The sequence below is a fragment of the Sapajus apella genome, unplaced genomic scaffold (genome assembly GCF_009761245.1).
Source record: "Sapajus apella isolate SASKATOON/1434 unplaced genomic scaffold, GSC_monkey_1.0 scaffold24, whole genome shotgun sequence".
In the NCBI taxonomy this organism is placed as follows: domain Eukaryota; kingdom Metazoa; phylum Chordata; class Mammalia; order Primates; family Cebidae; genus Sapajus; species Sapajus apella.
This window is the reverse complement of record NW_022436964.1, coordinates 22,963,822-22,983,533: the sequence shown is the minus strand read 5'-3', so window position 1 is coordinate 22,983,533 and position 19,712 is coordinate 22,963,822. Positions and strand designations below refer to the sequence as shown.

Here is a 19,712-nt window from a genome sequence, read left to right as displayed (position 1 = left end):
GTACACTTTTTTATTCAGTTTGCAAATTTCAAAGATACAGGTGAAATCTTCTTTCACGGTATCCACCAACGGTGTGCCGCTTGCAAAGTCCTGCTCCACTCAAGGATCAAATAAATACTCCCCTCTATTTTCTTCCAATATATGTAACATTAAATATCTTTAAATAATTTTTTAGTGTGACATAGAAATCTAAATTTGTTTTCCCTCACTTGCCATCCAGCCTCACCATCTTTTGCTGTCAAATATACTCTAAAATATTAGACTTCAAAATAAGAGTATGTACTTGTTTCATTAAATGTTTTTACAAAGTGTGCCATGTTAAAAATACTAATGAAAGCTTATGTTTATTTTTGTTTTACATAAACAAAAACTGGAGAGTACTCTATAATTTTGGACACAGCATTTAATACAACAAATCTTTGAAACATCAGAGAGTGGCAAAGATCCATCTACACCTCTGGTGATTTTTCATGGGCCCTGCTGAATAGATCTGAGTTTATAAAATTAAATTCCTATCCCTATATGCATGGATGTCACTGGATGTGCCAGATCAGATGGTCATCTCACACCCAGCTTAATGATCTACAGCACTACAGAAACATGCTACACTTTGGTCCAATAAGAGGGGCAAGTGCTGCACTTTGCAACTCTCTGTCCCACCTCCACCACCTAACTGCAACTGCTCTCTTAGCCCACCACCAACTCCAGGACATGCTTCCACTAGCACAGAGCTACAGCTAGACAAGAAGCAGACCCTTCTCTTTGCCTGTCCATATCTAGCTGATTATAGAGTTACATTCTTTACTTTCTAATGCTCTCATGTAGGTTTTAGCATTTTTAATATGTTTCAGATATTTGCTTTATTTTTAAAAGAAAGGAATCAATTTATTTTTTACGTTCCTGGGGCATATCCGGTAAACATAAATGGAAGAATGCACTCATATTAGCTGTCACAGGGCAATATGAGACAAAGTGATTCTAAATTGCTTTTAAGAGGTTAGTAATCAATACCTCATGGAAAGAAAAATGTTTATTACATGCCACGTGTCAGTCACTATTCCAGGAATTTACCCTGATTACCTGATTTAATCATTACAACTAACCTATCATTATCATTCCTATTTGGTATTATTACCCCAATTTATAGATGAACTGCCCAAGATGATATTACCTGTAAGTGACAATGCTAGGATTCAAACCCAGGCAGACTAAACATCCTCTCTTTACCACTAACATCTACTTAATGTCCCCAACTAGGCTATATACTCCCTCCTCCTCAGGAACTTAGCAAAAAGAGGCCTCTTTGCTAAGTCAGTGCTACCAAGACTACGTCTTCCCCTCAGAAGATCTTGTCACACCTGGTCCCATGGGGATGTGTTCTGCCCTGATTCTCCGTAGCTAAATGGAGCATGTCGGGCCAGATGGGGTCCTTCCATGAATGCCCTTTCCCAGCTGTGCCCTACTCAAGCCTCATTCTCTCAGAGAAAGAATGAGTGCTGGGGACCCACACACACTGCTACGTGTCAGCTTGTAAGGTCCCTCCTAATACATTCTATTTCATTTTTGTACCATGTGTGCCTGTCTGTGCCCCCTTCACACAGCAGCTACAATAAGCCACGTGAACATATTAAACACATAAACAGTTTGCAATAGATTTAGAAGCAAATTATAACCTTGTTTCACAAAAGACAGCACTTCAATTGGATAATATTTTAGGTTAAATGTACACACTTCCTACACAAAAAATGGGCACTTCATTTAAGAAACACCTAATGTAAAGGGAATATAAACAATACTATAAACATCCCTTACTACATCAAGTTACATCCATTTTTACCATCTTCTCTTCAATATAAAACATACCAATTACAAATGTATAATACCTTCTAAGACTCTAGGTCAAGGTTATGAGGGTAGTCCATTCCTTACAAAGGACTTTGCAGGAAAAAAATATATGAAAAAACACTGCCCTCTGCTGGAGAATTTTCCACACTGTCTATGAATCTTTGAGTAGAAAATTTAATACATTAATATTTAAGTACCATAAACCATGATACAATTTACAGTCTAACAGTGACTTTTGATTGTATGAAAATGTTAAATGAAAACATAGCAAAAGCCAAAACAACCTTTCAGGCTGTTTTTACAACAAGGAAAAAAGAATGCTGTTTTATCTGAACATAGTTTCAACACAGAATTTCATTTTAATTATTTCAACAACATTTTGAGTTAGTAATTGTTTTAGTGCTGTTTACTTTCATTTTAGAATCAATGAGAAATGTCCCTTACTTAGATATCAATTACTAATTATAGAGTAATGCTTTAAATGCTGAAAATGTCCTATGAGTATAGATACATTTATATAATACTCTTTCCCTAAAGTTTTGGTTACAAGCTAAATATTCTGGAGGAAATGAATTTAAAATGTCTCTGCTATGTGCCTAAAAGATGCATTTAGACATGAGTCCAGGGCTCTATATATCCAGATACTGCTGAAAACTTTAACAATAATTTTACTGAATTTTTTCAAATAGCACAAAATAATATGTGAAAACAGCCTTGCCAAAAAAAAAAAAAAAAGTCAACCTCACAGAAGTACATGGCACAAAAGATGAGGATTTGCCTTTCTATATCTCAAGTTGATTCCTCTGGCCATAGGTAACCACAATTAACCATGTCCATTCAAAATGTGTATCTTTCATTTATTTTTCATTCAATTTACATATTTTTAAAATTGGCTTCTAAAAACAGAGCTTCACACTAAAAAAGTAATCCTTAGCTGCTCTTTGTCACATAACAATATATTTTGAAGGTTGTTATCACATCAATACATACAACCTGCTGTTTTTAACAGTTGCATAGCAGAGATTTTTCTAAAAACCAATTGAGTTGATCTTCTACTGCTTGTCAGCATATTTTCACAATAGTAAAATGGGGCAAAGGTATTATAAATATCCTTGTTCAAAACTGGTTACAAGAATAGATTCTAGAATCCTTGATCTATATCATAAATCTCAGTTTGTTCCCATGATATAGTATACATATCTGTGTCATCCATATAAATAATACTATGCAATGCAGGTTTCATTTTTGCCATACTAATGTTTAAAGGCAACTTCATTTTAAAACTCATTTGAGTCTACAATTGTACAGAAATAACCATAATTATGTAATGTCAAACACTTTTAGTAACTCAAAGAGGAATTTTTAAGAACCAAAAGCTGCCAAGCACAGGGGCTCATATCTATAATCTCAGCACCTGGGGAGGCTGAAGCCAGAAGATCACTTGAGCCCACGAGTTCAAGACCAGCCTGGGCAACAAAGCAAGACTTTATCTCTATAAAAAATTTAAAAATTGGCCAATCATGGCGGCATGAGTCTGTAGTTGTCCCAGCAACTCAGAAGGCTGAGATGGGAGCACCTGTAGTTCCAGCTACTAGGGAGGCTGACATGGGAGGCTCTGCTCAGTGTGCCAGCCCTTTGCCTCAGAGACAAAAACACTCAAGCAGAAAACCTGGAGTCACTAATCTCCCAGTTTGCCCAAAGACTCTATTGAGACAACAACAGGCACCTAGGAACTGTATACCACAATGCTGACAATTCCTTCCACAGTGGTGCCTGGAGAGGTTTACCCTGTGAACCAGTTACTTCAAAGCATAATAATAATTACTTCTAAGAAAACAAATCTGACACAATCTGCGATCACATCCATCAGTTCCAGAAAGCAAATGAAAGAAAAAAAAAAACAAAAAAAAATGGGAAAAGCGCTCTCTGATCATGAAATCAACATACACGGCATCATATTAATCTGCAACTAAACTTGACATATGCCCTTTGAAATTCTACATTTGTACACTTCTCAACCTCAAAATGTTTCTCTGAAAACAGAGTATGTTGCATCTTTCCAATTTCTTGGTAAGTAGCTACACGTAAATTACTCAGTCATTTGAATTTGGACTTCAGATTCTCCATTTCACAACACAAAGCCTGGATATTTTCAAAAATATAGATCTGAACTCCAAATCCTTTTCTTCATTTACACATAGCCACTCCAACTGGTAGGATCCTCAGTGTGAACATAAAATAAAGGGTAATAGGAATTGAGGAGAATCTGTGCTCAGCCCATTTTTCCGTCTGAGTGGTTGAATTAAGTCACAGACTGATTTAGCTTTGCCCCAGACACCTTCCATCCCAATAACACTAGCAAACATGTCTGCATAGTAATTGGATCTAAAAGCAACATAAATTGATCATAAGGACCCTACACTATAGAAATGCCATTTAAGATACCTTGCCATAGTGTAAACCTACCTACAAATCTGAGAACGGCAGTTATTTTTATGAGGTGTTGGTAATGCTTTCTCAAAAGAATAATTTTAGGGCTTAGGATTCAGCATTAATTCTAAAGGTCATGAGTATAAACAGCACCCATATTAGAAGAACCTCTCTAATATTCTAAACAAATATGAAATACTAAATGAGGAAACCAAGTTTTCTAAAAATTATGATCATAAACCTAAATGTTACCCTAACTACTGGCTGTAGTTGTAAGAGAATCCAACATTTCAGGACAATCAACACTCACTCCAGTCAGTTTGAGGGGAAAAGACATAACCAAGAAGAGTTTCAAACAAGGGCTAGGCAGGGTTTGCCAATGTTTCTTCATAGTCTTTTCCCTCAGTCCCCTGCCAAGATGGTCTCCAATGTGTGTCCCTGTTGGCTTACTGATGCTGCATTTGCTCCTCGTTAACTCTCCTACGGCATCCTGAAAACTGGAAAGACTTGCATTTAATTTTTTAATATAGATGACATATACTCTTTGGTTGTTTGCTCTTTTAAGAAGCACATCGAATTAAAGGATATTTTAAGCACCATCTGCTCTCTGCAACAATGGGCAATAATGTTTTAAATCCATAGTGTCCTTTATGGTTATTGCAGTTGGTATTTTGTTGTGCTGAGGGTTTTTTTGGTTTTTGTTTAATGCAGCCCTCCTTGCCTATGCTCATACTTAGAAACCAAGCTGGTTTTTTTCTTTTGTGTTATTCCCAGTTTAATTTCCCATTGCCATAAAACTGTTGACTAAAGCCAATTAGTTACTTTTTCCTCTCATATCTTTGAAATTCACTGGAATACTCCTTTATGATGTCAGAGAAAGGCATTACTAAAGGAATTTATTGAAGGGTTTCTTAAAAACACATTCCTTCAGGGCCAGGCGAGGTGGCTCACGCCTGTAATCCCAGCATTTTGGGAGGCCGAGGCAGGTGGATCACGAGGTCAAGAGATCAAAACCACCTTGACTAACATGGTGAAACCTCGTCTCTTAAAAAAAAAAAAAAAAAGATACATTCCTTCAAATATACAGGCCCAGTTACAACTACTATCATTCAGTAAAATGGAAACTGCAAAGGCATTATAAATCTCTTCCAGTATTAACTCTAGTGGAATAAGCCGAGGTGACAGGTGTGGACACAGCCCATCAACAAAGACACAACCAGACTCATCCACCAAGCACAAGCCCACCTACCATCTGCTCTGTACCCTGGAAATGCAAACAGAACCATGAACTAAGATGCTCATTTTCAACATTCTGATTTGTTAACAAGATCTGTGCAATGAACTCTTATGCACTACTGTGGTTCTGTGATGCCCCTCAGAGAAAAAATCCAATGCAAACCACCTGCCACTTTCTTTTGGGATATGCTACAATTTTTTTCTAATTAAGTATCTATAACCTAAAAATGTTTTATTTGCCATAAATGAAAAGACAGCTATAGATACAGATATAAATATATGGATAGATACAGACAGATAAATAAAATTTTTTTTTTTAGATGGAGTCTTACTCTGACACCCAGGCTGGAGTATAATGGCACAGTCTCGGCTCACCACAACCTCTGCCTCCCAGGTTCAAGTGATTCTCCTGCCTCAGCCTCCTGGGTAGCTGGGATTACATGTACCCACCACCACGTCCAGCTAATTTTTGTATTTTTAGTAGCAAGAGGGTTTCACCATGTCAGCCAGGCTGGTCTCGACCTCCTGATCTCAAGTGATGTGCCCTACTCAGCCTCTCAAAGTGCTGGGATGACAGGCATGAGCCACTGCACCCAGCTAATGAAAGATATATTAAAACAGAATGATATATTAAAAACATTGCAAATTAATATATACAATCTTGAAAAACATTGTGTAGATTTTTTTAAAGATACAGATACATGCTGATATTTTTAAGAGATATACAATGAACTATAACAGTTTTTCATCTTTAATAAGCTAGAAAGGATGTCATTACATATTTTATTTTTAAAATTTTAACAATGGAAATTTGAGCAGTAATAAGAGTCATAGCGATTTCCTTTCCAATGCTTTTCTGTAAAATTTTAAAAAATTATAGTGTATGGGCACAATCGTTTATTCAAAAATTCCCATACCACTGGACATTTTAGTTATAATTCCATTTTCACTGATAAAACTGGCACTACAACAGTCACCTTCTGCTACATTTCTGCTCATTTCTTAGAAGTGTAAGAAAATGGCTAAAGGGCAAGAAGATGTTTACCAAGACTGATCCACACTGCCCACCTGCTCTTCAGGATGCTTTACTCCAATAACATTCCTGCCAAGAGAACACAGTGCCCACTCTACCAACTACATTCTCCTGAGTACTGGGAATTTTCTTTTTATCTTTGCTAATATGAAACAAAAAGAAAAGAAATCCTTCATTACTACTTTGAATACTATATAAGTTTGAAAACTATTTCAACTGTATTAACCTTCAAAGAAACAAGTTTTCATGCTATTTCAATAATCAACAAAATGGTCACCTTTTTTAAAAATTAACACTCAAAATCAAAGGACTATTCTGAATACACATTCCTGAGAACTGGAAATACACTGACAAAAATCACTGAAAATGATTACTAGGCCTTACAAAAATACCTTTTATGGAAATTTTAAACAGTTAATAGAAACTAACTGCATTTTTTTAATTCAACCAAAAAACCTGGAGTATACGAAACTGATGTGTGAAATACAGTCAAAGCTTAGCAGTAATCTCTAATGTCCAGGATGGTGTTTTCTTCCAAGGGATTACAAAACACGGCCTTTCAAATTCAACAAGGGGCACAAAAGCTACACTGTGTTTTTGAAGATATAAGCAACAGCTCCTTCAAATTCTTTCTCTCAACAATCTGGTCCACAGAAACCCAAACACTGTTAGTTACTGGCACTTGTTTTCACACTGCCTTCAGTTTGGCAAAATGTACACCTGAATGCGAGTGAGAAATCAGTAAAAATATCTAAAGTCCATCTGCCCAGCCTGCTGCTGGCACTTACCCTGCAAATACTGTCCCCACAGACACTGCTTCACAACACCTCAGGCCTGAACTCCATGGAACTTCCCCCAAATTAGTATTCAGGGAGTTCCCTGATATAAAAATGGCCCACAATGAATCACTTCCTAAATCTGTGCTTGATGATAGGGACACAGTGCTAGGCGAGTTCTCCCACCACTGCCCTCATCTGCACCTTGATTTCAGGTTAGAAACTAAACATCAGCATCAGGAGGCTTATCACTTCCATTCAAATCCCACAATGCAGCAAATGCAAGGTAACAACAAATGACATCAGGGTCCCTAGCTTTGAGGACTTCAGCTCCAGATGGCTCTCTCGTAGAAGTCTCAGATTTCTTTAAGTTTCAGATTTCCTGAATCCCACAACTCAGTATTTTATCAGTATAAAAAGAGGACTTAATGTGACTATGTCCTTCATATCTCTTACTACTTCTTCCAGGTGTGAACACTAACTCCCCAGAGTTACAGGTTTCACATGGGCTAAAAAGTTAAACACATACACACACCAGCACATGCCCTGCGGAAAAGGCACAGAGGATTCATAGGGCAGTGAAACTGCCATGTATGATACTATAATGTTGGATGCCTGTCATTGTACATTTCTTCAAACCATTGAATGTACAACACCCAGAGTGAACCCTAATGTAAACTGTGGACTTTGGTCCAGTTGCTTGGGTTTCCTTAAAAAAAACAATTTAAGCCGGGCGCGGTGGCTCAAGCCTGTAATCTCAGCACTTTGGGAGGCCGAGGCGGGTGGATCACGAGGTCAGGAGATCGAGACCATCCTGGTCAACATGGTGAAACCCCGTCTCTACTAAAAGTACAAAAAATTAGCTGGGCATGGTGGCACGTGCCTGTAATCCCAGCTACTCAGGAGGCTGAGGCAGGAGAATTGCCTGAACCCAGGAGGCGGAGGTTGTGGTGAGCCGAGATCGCGCCATTGCACTCCAGCCTGGGTAACAAGAGAGAAACTCCGTCCCAAAAAAAAAAAAAAAAACAATTTAAGAAAAAAAATTTTTATTTAAAAAAGCTATGGATTTTGGGGAATGACACATTAGTGTAGGTTCTTCATTTGTAACAAATGCACCTCTCTAGTTAAGGATGTTGATAATGCAGTAGGCTGTGTACATGTAGAGAGAAGGGGAATATGGGGAATCCCTGTACATTCCTCTCAATTTTGCTGTGAATCTATAAATGCTTTTAAAAGTAAAGCATTAAAAAAAAAAAAAAAGCGCAGCAAAGCTACTCCTCAGCTCTGTTACAATACTTCATCAGAACCCAGGAATCAGAAACAGCAAAAAGTAGAGGTAAATTGGAAAAAAAAACAATGCAGAACATAAAATCCCCATACTCACGAAGTTCATATTATATATGTCATGTCAGACACTTAAAATGAAATGCCAAGAACTGTTAAATGAACAATATTCAAAGCAGTCTATATTTTCTTTCCTTCACATGTCACAGAAACAGAGGAATATCACTATACTAGCATTTCGTGATCAAAAGCGTATTAAAATATACCCTAGAGACTCACCATAAAAATGATTCCTGATTTTTTAAATAAAGAATGCCCAACATTAAAGATGTTATGGAAGGATGCTACCTGATTTAAGAAATATCTAATTGAATTTTAGAGAATTGAAATATAAAACAGAATGCACCTACAACATGGCACTTACATGCTAAACAATTTAACAGTTGAAACCCCTGCCAGATTAAAGGGAAATCAGTTTCAATATTCTATCATCTCTTTTTAAACTTGTTCAAACATTCAAGGATTCAAATATCAAAATGTTTTAAAATTAGATAGTGGAGTAGTACTCCGGGAGTTTGTAAGAGAACATTCCCAGCTCTGCCATACAATTTTTCAACTTTCTGACATATCATGTTAATATAATATCACTTAAAATTAATGCAAAATAAAAGATATCATTTTCATGTCACCAGGTATTACCTTTCCTTCCAATAAGATAATATTTATCCTGACACAGTAAGTCTCTTTCACTGCACACACTGTAATAAATACACTGCTTCGGATGGTATAGACTAGATATGACTGTCCCCAAGACAATGATTCTTTTTTACTCAACAAAATCAGTACAGTAAATAACTTTTCTTCCCATTGAGACAATCATAGTGCTTGAGGCTGCTCAAACACAAAAACAAAATGTCTCCAAAGAGTCAAGCTGAAAATCTAAGCCAAAGTTTCATTTAACAGGCTGTCAGTTTTTTGATGTGAAGCTAATGAATGCAGTGGCAAACAAATCCATCAAACCTAACATCAAAACAACTGCACTTCATCCCAACAAACGGAAAAATGAAATACAACCTGCAGGCCAGCGCTTTGATCCAGCCTAGCCGGGAAGCAGACCTGTGAGTGTCACGGCAGCAGCTACACAGAGTAACCACGGACTTCTATCACAGAAGGAAAGAAAGCTCCAGAAACAGAAAACAGTCATCTCAAATTTGCACAAATGTCTTATTTCAACTGCTAAAAGAGCTGTTACATATTTTTAAATCTCTATCAAAAAAAAAAATTGCATTTCACTGTTACACCAACATTCAAAGCCACAAAAATTCCTAAAACAAATAACTAGATTAGATGGTATGTTCCACTAATAATACAATTTTGCAAGTGAAGTTTTATTAAAAGTCCTTCTGTTCTTTCTGAAAGCTCCCTGAAGACAAATATATGTCTTTCTTTGTACACACATGCAGCACGGGACAAACTCACTGAGCACTCACAAAACCTGATCTCTGCCCATCAGCAGCAAATGAACATGCGGCTACCTGAAGCATCACTCTCAAGTTTTTTCAGTAATGATCTTGTCTTTGATTAGTAAAATGGAGGAAAATTGCACGACTGTCTTCTTAGGTCAGTGGGTCCTGCTAAACGCAAGGCCTTTTGTTCCGGAGCATCTTACAGGATTTGGCTATCCTAATTTTTGCATGTTAAGACAAGAGAACCGAATGATCCTCATTGAGGAAAACAGAAGCAAAGAGAGAAATGAGAAAAATGGTAAGGGTATTATAAGAGAATATTAGAAACAGGGATGGTTACACTAAGTAGCTACCAAGACTAAAAGGTGAATGTCCCTTCACTCCTTACTCCATTTTCCCCAGATGTTCTAAACGTAATCCACACACACACACAAAATGTCTGTTTGAGAGATGAGGCAGTTTGGATAGATACCATGAAAAAGGACCATCTGGACTGAAGGACTGAAAAAACAGAGAATATATCCACAGGGACAGAAATATCTCCCAAATACAATAATTCAGCTGAGAATATTCAATATCCAGGAATTTGCTAAAACTTGGAAGAAGTGTACCTGAGCTTTACACAAATAATGAAATTTCTCTTTTTTTTGAGACAGAGTCTCACTCTGTCGCCAGGCTGGAATGCAATGGCGTAATCTTGGCTCACTGCAACATTTGCCTCCAGGATTCAAGCGATTCTCCTGTCTCAGCCTCCCAAGTAGCTGAGATAACAGGCACAAGCCACCACACTCAGCTCTCTACTTCCACATGGAAATGTGGAAATGCAACTCCAATGTACATGGTTGTTTAGCTTCACCCCAAGGCAGGAATGTCCTATTTTGGACAATATCATGGACTGCCTCTGGGACCTGTATTAAACAATAATCGATATTTGTGGCGACTCTGAACAGCTATGATAGCTGACTTATGTCAGTGAGTAAAGGTGCAAACAATAAAATAACACACCTTGTTATAACCTCATGGCCAAGACACTGCTTCGAGGCAGATGCACACGTTACATTTCCGCAAAAGCAATGCAGTGGCTGGCCTGGGTAGACACGCTGAGTTTTCTATTTCTTACGAGGTTTTGTTAGAATGCATAGGATGTATAATGTGAAGTAGTACAGTTCTGTTCCTTTCTGAATTACTCACTGTAAACAGAAATTACTTAGAATAGAAAAAGTCTTCTAATACCAGGGGCTTTCTTTTATGTCCAGAATGTATTCAAATGAGTCCTGGGCTGCCAAAGGGCTACACTTTTAACATATTTTGCAATTTTCTAAATACACAGGTGAATTAAACTTCGTTTTCTTCCCTGAACATACTTCCATCTAAGTTCACCTAATGTCTCCAAATGTAAGTTTTATCAGTGTAGAATGAAGGATATTCAGTTGAGCCATGCAGGGGCCAAGACCACATAAGCTTTATTTATCATTTTCTGCTAAATCTATGTCAATTTTACATACTCTGTAAAACACACAGTTTCATTCAAAAGCTACCCTCTGCCAGCCTGCACCTTTCCCTTAAAAGCCATAGGAAAGGAAGCAAACCTAATGGAAACCACCATCACTTTGAAGATGTCTTCTATTTAACACCACAAGGGGAAAGTAATTAAATTTAATAGAAATTATTGCTTGTGAATGAAAATACACAGTATGTGAGCTAAATTAAATATACTGGGCAGGAGATGCAAAATTTTGTACCAAATTTAACATGAACGTGCAATTCCTATTAAAATGTGTTCTACATTATTACTTTCAAGATTTCATTTCTGCACTAAGGGCAGTTTTAATCATTTCTTCCTACCAAACTCCCTCCACCTCTTGCCACAATTTTATCAGACACTCCCTTCTGTAAATTGTTTTCTAAGCCATGAACTGATCTCGAACAGGGAGAGGTCTGAGTCTATCTAACACGGAGCCACTTGATGCCATTGGAAAACCTTACAAAACACCAACTAAAGGCCTCAAGACAGAAAACAAACACACATTGCATAAAATTACCTAATAGGGTAAACTGCTCCACATTAATCTCAAAACACACAAACTCAGCTAAAATTGGTAATACTGCCTATGTAAAATAAATGTATCTAGCCTGAAACGAATTGCTATGGTGAGAGGCACACAGCGCCAGTGAGGAAAAATAAGTAAATGCTGCACAGAATCTTAGGGTTCCTACTACAAAAACCAGAATACACCCTTAATTTATGCTTTATTTCTGAGGCATAGCTTACCAATTTGGCAACTTTTCCATAGTCGATCCATCTGACAGTAGCAAAATTCGTAGATTCTGCACAGTTAAAACCATGATTAAAACCAGCATGGTAGCCATATGGGAAAGTGATCATGAATTCTCCAGCCTCCTGAGTTATCTGCAAAGTAGGAAACATATAATATTTTGTAGTAATAAGACTTCCAAAATTATAAATATAATTAAAATATATTTCCCATTAAAGAAAAAAGAAAAAAATGTCATGATATCAGAGCAATAAAAAAGTTTCACAAGATTCTTTACTTAATCCTTTAATAGTGCTTTTTCAGGAAACGTTTAAAACACTTTCCTAAATAGGACGTGGGTTGCTGGCCCTTGAATTCAGTCAAACAATACATAATCAAAGCTATTACTTTTTTTTTTTTTTTTTTAAAAAGACAGAGTCTCGCTCTGTCTCCCAGCCTGGGTGGCGCAATCTCAGCTCACTGCAACCTCCGCCTCCCAGGTTCAAGTGATTTTCCTGCCTCATCCTCCTGAGTAGCTGGGACTACAGGCATGTGCAACCACACCCAGCTACTTTTTTGTATTTTTTTTTAGTAGAGATGGGGTTTCACCATGTTGGTCAGGCTGATCTTGAACTCCTGACCTCGTGATCCACTCGCCTCAGCCTCTCAAGTGCTAGGATTATAGGCGTGAGCTATTACATTTTAATTGAAGGTATCTTCAAGTTATTCAAGTAAATTTGTTCATATTAGCTATCAAGCGATATATTCTTATATTTTAATAACTTGCATTACTGGAATTACATATAAAAACAATCATATAGTAACTGACATTGTTAAAGCTACAGCAACAAAAACTTTGATAATGTATGCTGGGCAGGCTGTGTTATCAACTCTTATTGGTAAAGAGTTGGTGGTACTCATCAAATTACTCTAGCCTAGCACTTAGAAAACATTCAATTAAGTACAGTCCATTTCATAGTAAAACTTCTGTTCAAAGAATTATTCAACTATATTGTATGTTAGAGTGAGTCAGTGCATTTTTAAGTATAATTAAAATGCTTAAATAAGCCTTAGCCTTTTAAAAAACATTAAAAAATGTATTTATCCTGTTTCTACTTTTTAAAGACTTTTTTTTTTTACTATCACCAAAGCAACACAAAGTATCCCATGGTTCATATAAAAAGTAAAGAAAAATTTAGTGTTATTTCTTTTTTTAAAAAGTATCTGATATAAAATCATAAAATTTATTTGCTTACTCCTTCAAACGGAATAATCTTTGTTTTGCATTATCTGATCTTAAAATGTTTCTTTTTTTTTTCCTGATCTTAAAATGTTTCTAACCCAGCACATAATAGGGTACACCCCTTATACCTTTAAAATTCTTAAAGTTGAAGCAAAGTAATATAACACTACTCATAGGATTTGGGCACTGAAGCAATGTTTCTCCTAGAGATATTTTGCCAAAGTATTCAGCAAATGCTATATGTTCACATTCAGAGCCTCTATTCTCTGCTAGCTCTGATAATAAAAGTTGTAAAACCACACTTTTAATTATCCTACTGACCCTAATACAATTTATATTTTCTTTGAGATATAAGGTACATATAATAAAATGCTCAGATAATAAATGTACAGTTTGATCAGTTTTGACAAATGCATATACCCATATATCCCATGTCCCTATTATTTCATCACCCAAGAAAGTTCCTTCATCCCTGTTCTAGACCATCCCCAGCCCATCACTCTACTGATACCTTTTACCACTGATTAGCTTTGCCATGTTATGGATGCTAAAATGATATTGGGGAAAGGGGATAGTATTTTTTTACCCCAATAATTCTGAAATGTAACTCATAACACCATTGTCCCCTGCCAAGGAAACCCCAGTAGGTGTTCTGCTGCAATAAGCAACAGCTCAGCTGTCACCTGGCAGGAGAAAGAGGCTTACCAGTGCCCAGCATGGTTCTAGCTCTGTGCCATGGAGAACATAGCCAAATTCTCTCCTTTCCTGATCTCACTGAATCTAATTAATTATGTAGGTGCTTCTTTCTTATCCTATGTGACAAAACAAAACTCACCCTGCTCCCACATAAAGGTGAGAAGAGGGGAAGGACCACTGCCATTGGAATAAGATAACTACTTTTCCCACTCCATGGAATCCTGCCTAAAAACCTTCTCTACCCTACCTAGAAAACCCTGCTCATGCCATGATTTTAAAAAAAAAAAAAAAAAAAAAAAGGACGCTTGTTTCACGGAATGCAACTCTAAATTTTAGCTCCCTGTCATTTCCAGAAACAGCTCAGTCCCAATCTCATACCATAAAGAAAGCTAGAGAACAGAAGAGATATAATCAAAATGCAGACATTAGCTGTTTATTACACTTAGGTTTTTCATACACATGTATGAATATGGCAAACACAATGAAATAAGGAAAACATGAATTCCAACTGACACATCATTACCTATAGGAAGAGGGTTGAGTTGTTGAGGAAGAGTATGTTACTATGTAACATATGCCATGCAAAACTCTTTCTACAGATTATCTTTTTCTTCATAATAACCCTATTAAGTAGTCACTATTTTTATGCCCATTTTACAGTTGAGAAACTAAAGCTCAGAAAAATCATGTGACTGAATCAGAAATGAACTCAGGAGGTTTAATCCTGCAGCCTATGCTACCATTTTGCTGCTCTACCACATGTTATGTTATCATCACCAGGAAATGTGCTCCTTGAGGAATACAGTGTCATGACATGCCCTATATTGAAGTGGAATGGGGAAGTGACAGTACTTCATACGAGGAAATGCCACTGCCAATCAACCCTCAAAGTCACTGCTGTTTCACCATTTCAGGTCTTAAATTCATCCTGCCACTTTATACAGAAGCCATCCACAAAAGACCAGATGAGAGCCCTATGCATCCAGTGATCTACCAAGTAGTGCTGATTGAGAGCTACGGCCTAGAAAGAGGGTGCTGGGAACCTCCAGAAAAGAGCTCCAAGCTCCAAAGTCCTCCATCCTGGGGAAAGGGAGCCAATCGCACAGCCCTGCTGCTTCACCTAACCTCTCTTCATGTATCAGCCCTAAGCTACCACCAATACCTAACACCAGCCCTAAATGAACAGAGAAGGATTTTTTGTCTTGGGGACACTGTTGCACTACTTCACGTCTACCTTCTAATATCCCAACTTAGGTAAAAGTACCTAATGAAGCTAATGCCAACTACTTAAAAGAAGCCCTGGATGATGATGTACCTGCGACTCACAAAAGCCTGGTGCCCAGAGGTGTCTGGAGATGGGACAAAGCCCCACAAGCCCCACAGCCACAGTGGCCCCTCTGAGTGGCAAAGCCTGTGCCCTCTGTATCCAACAGTTCTGCAGCACAGCCCCAGTGCCTCCCTACACCCACAGGCATCCCCCATGCTGCACATCTTGAAGGCATGAGTTTTTCATGGTAAAAACGTGTGAGTAAAGCAGTCATGAGGGCACGCTCACAAAAGCAAACATATCTCATGCGTGACTGCTGCATAGACAGTTTGTGAGGGGGCAGGGAACCACCTCAAGCTGAAGAATGAATCCTGGCACTTGGAAAAGTTCTTCTTTGAACAAATCCCCCCCACCCCCAAAAACACACACAAAAAGAAGGCCACATTAAGAGCCTAAAATGAAGAAAATGTAAAGATTTAGTCACAAGCAAAAAGCTTCTAAGATGGAAAACAGCAAGGATTATGGGAAGAAAAGTCAAATAAAAAATACATTAGAAGGAAGAGCTATTTTTTAATGTTTCTGCAAGTAGCTAAGCATTTAATCCTCCTGAGACTGAGAGGGAGCTTTTATTTATCTGGTCAAAACCTTTTTTCATTTTAGCTGCTTCACATAAAAATGTTCAGGCTCTGCAATAATTCTGACCCAATAATCACCCATAGACACAAAGAATGTGGGATCCAGCATCTACTGAGTTTTATAGAACCTACTCTTCAGAAAAACTCGCAGAAGCAATATCAGATTATTAAATCATCAGGCAATTTTATCCATAATGAAATCTCAATTGTATTATGTCTAAATGTGTTTAGAAGCAAAGCAACATAGTGCTACCATAATCATTGATTCTAACCAACCTATTGCTAATAATTGCTCTGAATTTTTTAGAAAATAAATCACATATACATAAACTATATTACTCATAAAAAAGATTTTAATATAGAAGTGCTTCCTCTTATTTTGTAGAATGTACTACATTTTATTTTCAGTATAATTATAAGTGAACTACAGCAACATGAAATCTCTAGTAAATATATCTGAAATAAAATTAATTTCTAATTAGGATTTAGATAAATAATTGATATGCTATAACATGAATTTGAATTTCTCTACCCATATCATAAAAATTCTACTTTAAGTTAAAGATACATTACCTATGTTAAATTCATCTTAAATACAAATCCTACACACAAAAAATCAATTTGTGTAAGATGAATATTAATGTACCTTGTCAAAGGGAATACCGTATTTCTTCAATACTGATGGAGAAATCAATGTCATCTTGTGGCGAAGAAACGCATCACACCCTTGGGAGCTGCTTGGGAAAAAACCTAAAAAGAAACAATAAATGTAAGTGTTTATTGTAAGTGGCATTATGTCAATTAAAAGAAATTTTCAGATAGGTTTTTTAATGTATAAATTCTAGTGTTCTTACTGTTTGACTTATGTAAGCATAGACTTGTTCCAACAAAAAGCCCTGTACTAAAAATCAGAGTCAGAGTTAGAATTCTTAAAAATTGCAGGATTCATCACCAAAGGTTGATCTTTTTAAGAAACAGGTTTACCATAAGTTGTTTTCGTAACTTGTAAAATTACTAAACTTTAGGGATAAATTTCAATTCAAAACAAATGTGGATTCAACCTATTATCTGTTAAATGGAGAAAATATTTAGGGAAGTTAGGAAAGATAAATGTGTGGGATGCGGGATCTGAAGCCAAAAATACAGGAAAAAAAAGGAAAGATAGGTATCCATTTTAACAGAAGAATATTTTCAACTCCTATATTTCATCATTCCTGAAGCACTCGTCCCAATCCTTCACATACAGCAGATACAGAGTAGTTCCCCACCTTTCTTGGTTTCTTTCTGATCAATTTGAAACTAATTGCTACTAACCTCTTGAATGAACTTCCCAGCCATCACCCATCAAATGTCAGAGAACCTGCCTGAACAGCCTGAATGGGAGAAGTGTTTTGAGAAGGCTTTTAAATGAGGAAGTTAAACATACAGCAACCCTTTCATTCAACAGTATATTATGCATCAAGACAGAGTCAGTTTTCTCCATCACTGACTTCAATCCTGCAGTTCTGTCTGAGGCAGACTCTCATTAACTCAGTGATGCAAGCTGAAGGAAAATGAACATGCTTGATGTCCTGCTCCATACCTTCCTTACTCACAGGGAAGACAGCCATGCTGAAGGGATTGGAAAAGCAAAAAGACAAAGAGAGAACGAGAAACAAGAAAAAAAGAAAGACAATCATGGAGGAAGAACACAGAAGGAAGAGAGAAGGCACCAGGAAGGCACATGCAATGCGTATGAGTGACAGGATGAAGCAGAGATGCTGTCTGACTCCTCCATCGCCAAAATGAGAGGGGAAGCTGCTGGAAATGTGACATCTCACTCTGGCTCTCTATATGCAAATAACTAAAGAACGTGACCAATTTAGCTAGGTATGGTGACTCATGCCTGTAATCCAACCACTTTAGGAAGCCAAGGCAGAGGGATCACTTGAGGCCAGGAGTTTGGGACCAGCCTAAAATAGCAAAACCTTGTTTCTACTAAAAAATACAGGCTAGGTGTGGTGGTTCACGCCTGTCATCCCGAGACTTTGGGAGGCTGAGGTGGACAGATCATGAGGTCAGGAGTTCGAGACCAGCCTGGCCAACATGGTGAAACCCTGTCTCTACTACAAATACAAAAACATTAGCCAGGCATGCTAGTGCACACCTGTAGTCCCAGCTACTCAGGAAGCTGAGGCAGGAAAATCACTTTAACCTGGGAGGGAGAGGTTGCAGTGAGCTGAGATCACTCCACTGCACTCCAGCCTGGGTAACAGAGTAAGACTCCAGCTCAAAAAAAAAAAAAAGGACGGGGGGGTTGGCAGGCATGGTGGTGCGTGCCTGTAGTCCTAGCTGCTTGGGAGGTTGAGGCATGAGATTCACCTGAACCTAGGAGGTAGAGGTTGCAGTGAACTGAGATTGTATCACTGCACTCTATCCTGGGTAACAGGGAGAGACTCCATCTCAAAAAAAAAAAAAAAAGAAAAAGAAAGAAAGAAAGAAAAACATATGTTCAATAAAATATGAGAAACGTGAATTCTTCATAATATCAATAGTAATAAAAGGTATCGTTTTGCCACATATATCATGTAATAATGCAGCCCTCTGCTTGTGGTTAATATTCATAATATATAAACACAAAATAAAACACTGGTGAATGGAGGGAAGGTAACACAACTAATATAATGGCCATGTCCACACAACAAGATGACCTAAGTCCTACACACAGAGAAAGACACCACTGGACAGTCCCCAAATGCACAATCCATGGGAATGTTATCAACAATTCAAATGGATCTATCAAACTTCTCAAATCTTTAACTTTCTGCAATGCTAGATAAATTAAGTTTTAAATTACAATCAGTGAAGAAAGAAGAGTCTATTCCATTTTCTTTCTATATGGATTTGTAATCAGGACCTGAACAATGTGATGACTGGTCATAAGTTAATTTAAATTGGAAAACCACTGAAGGAAGGTAATTTGCAGTATATTAAGAACTTCACATTGGTTCAGAATTTATGTTTACAATATGCTATCAGAATCATATTTTACATAGTCCTGAAAAACACTTCATAAACAATACTTATGTACAAAGTGTCTTAAAATGAATTTCACCTCAAAATACCTGCAGGGGTACATGGTTTATGCTCACTCTCACTCCATACCATAGTCTATAAAACACAGTCGATTCCTTGCCATAATAAAATCAACTGCCTTTTTTAATTTATTTTTATTGTTTGGTCTTTTTTAAGATATCATACAGGATCAAACAAGCAAAGACGGTCTTTGGAATCATTTTTCCAATCCAAATAATAAGTTAGAGGGATGGAAGGCTAGGATAATAAAGAGCTTATATTCCAGAGACCCCAACAGAGCCCTGAAACCCTAAAAGACAATCCACAATAGCGTTTCCTAAGAACACCAAAGTACTACTGGGAGTTTTGCAACACAGAAAATTGTGTAGAATCCCATAAGCTCTCTCAAGGATCACATGCTATATCCATCCAAAGGATGTTTTATATTCACTATAAAGGTGAGCATGTGTGAAAAGCATTATTTTAAATGAA

The 19,712-nt window shown here is 37.3% G+C and overlaps 1 protein-coding gene across 16 annotated transcripts in view; it reads right to left on the bottom strand.

Moving 5' to 3' along the window:
- Nucleotides 1–19,712, bottom strand: part of KDM4C (lysine demethylase 4C) — a 343,287-nt gene that overhangs the window by 243,624 nt on the left and 79,951 nt on the right. For all 16 annotated transcript variants that reach the window (XR_004272681.1, XR_004272683.1, XR_004272680.1 and 13 more), the window contains 2 exons: nucleotides 16,813–16,916; nucleotides 12,343–12,480 (listed from right to left, as the gene is read on the bottom strand). Coding sequence is in view for 12 of the 16 variants with exons in the window: in XM_032291103.1 (XP_032146994.1) it covers nucleotides 12,343–12,480; nucleotides 16,813–16,916 (242 nt within the window). In the remaining 4 variants the exon portion in view is untranslated. The remainder of the gene's footprint in view (nucleotides 1–12,342; nucleotides 12,481–16,812; nucleotides 16,917–19,712) is intronic.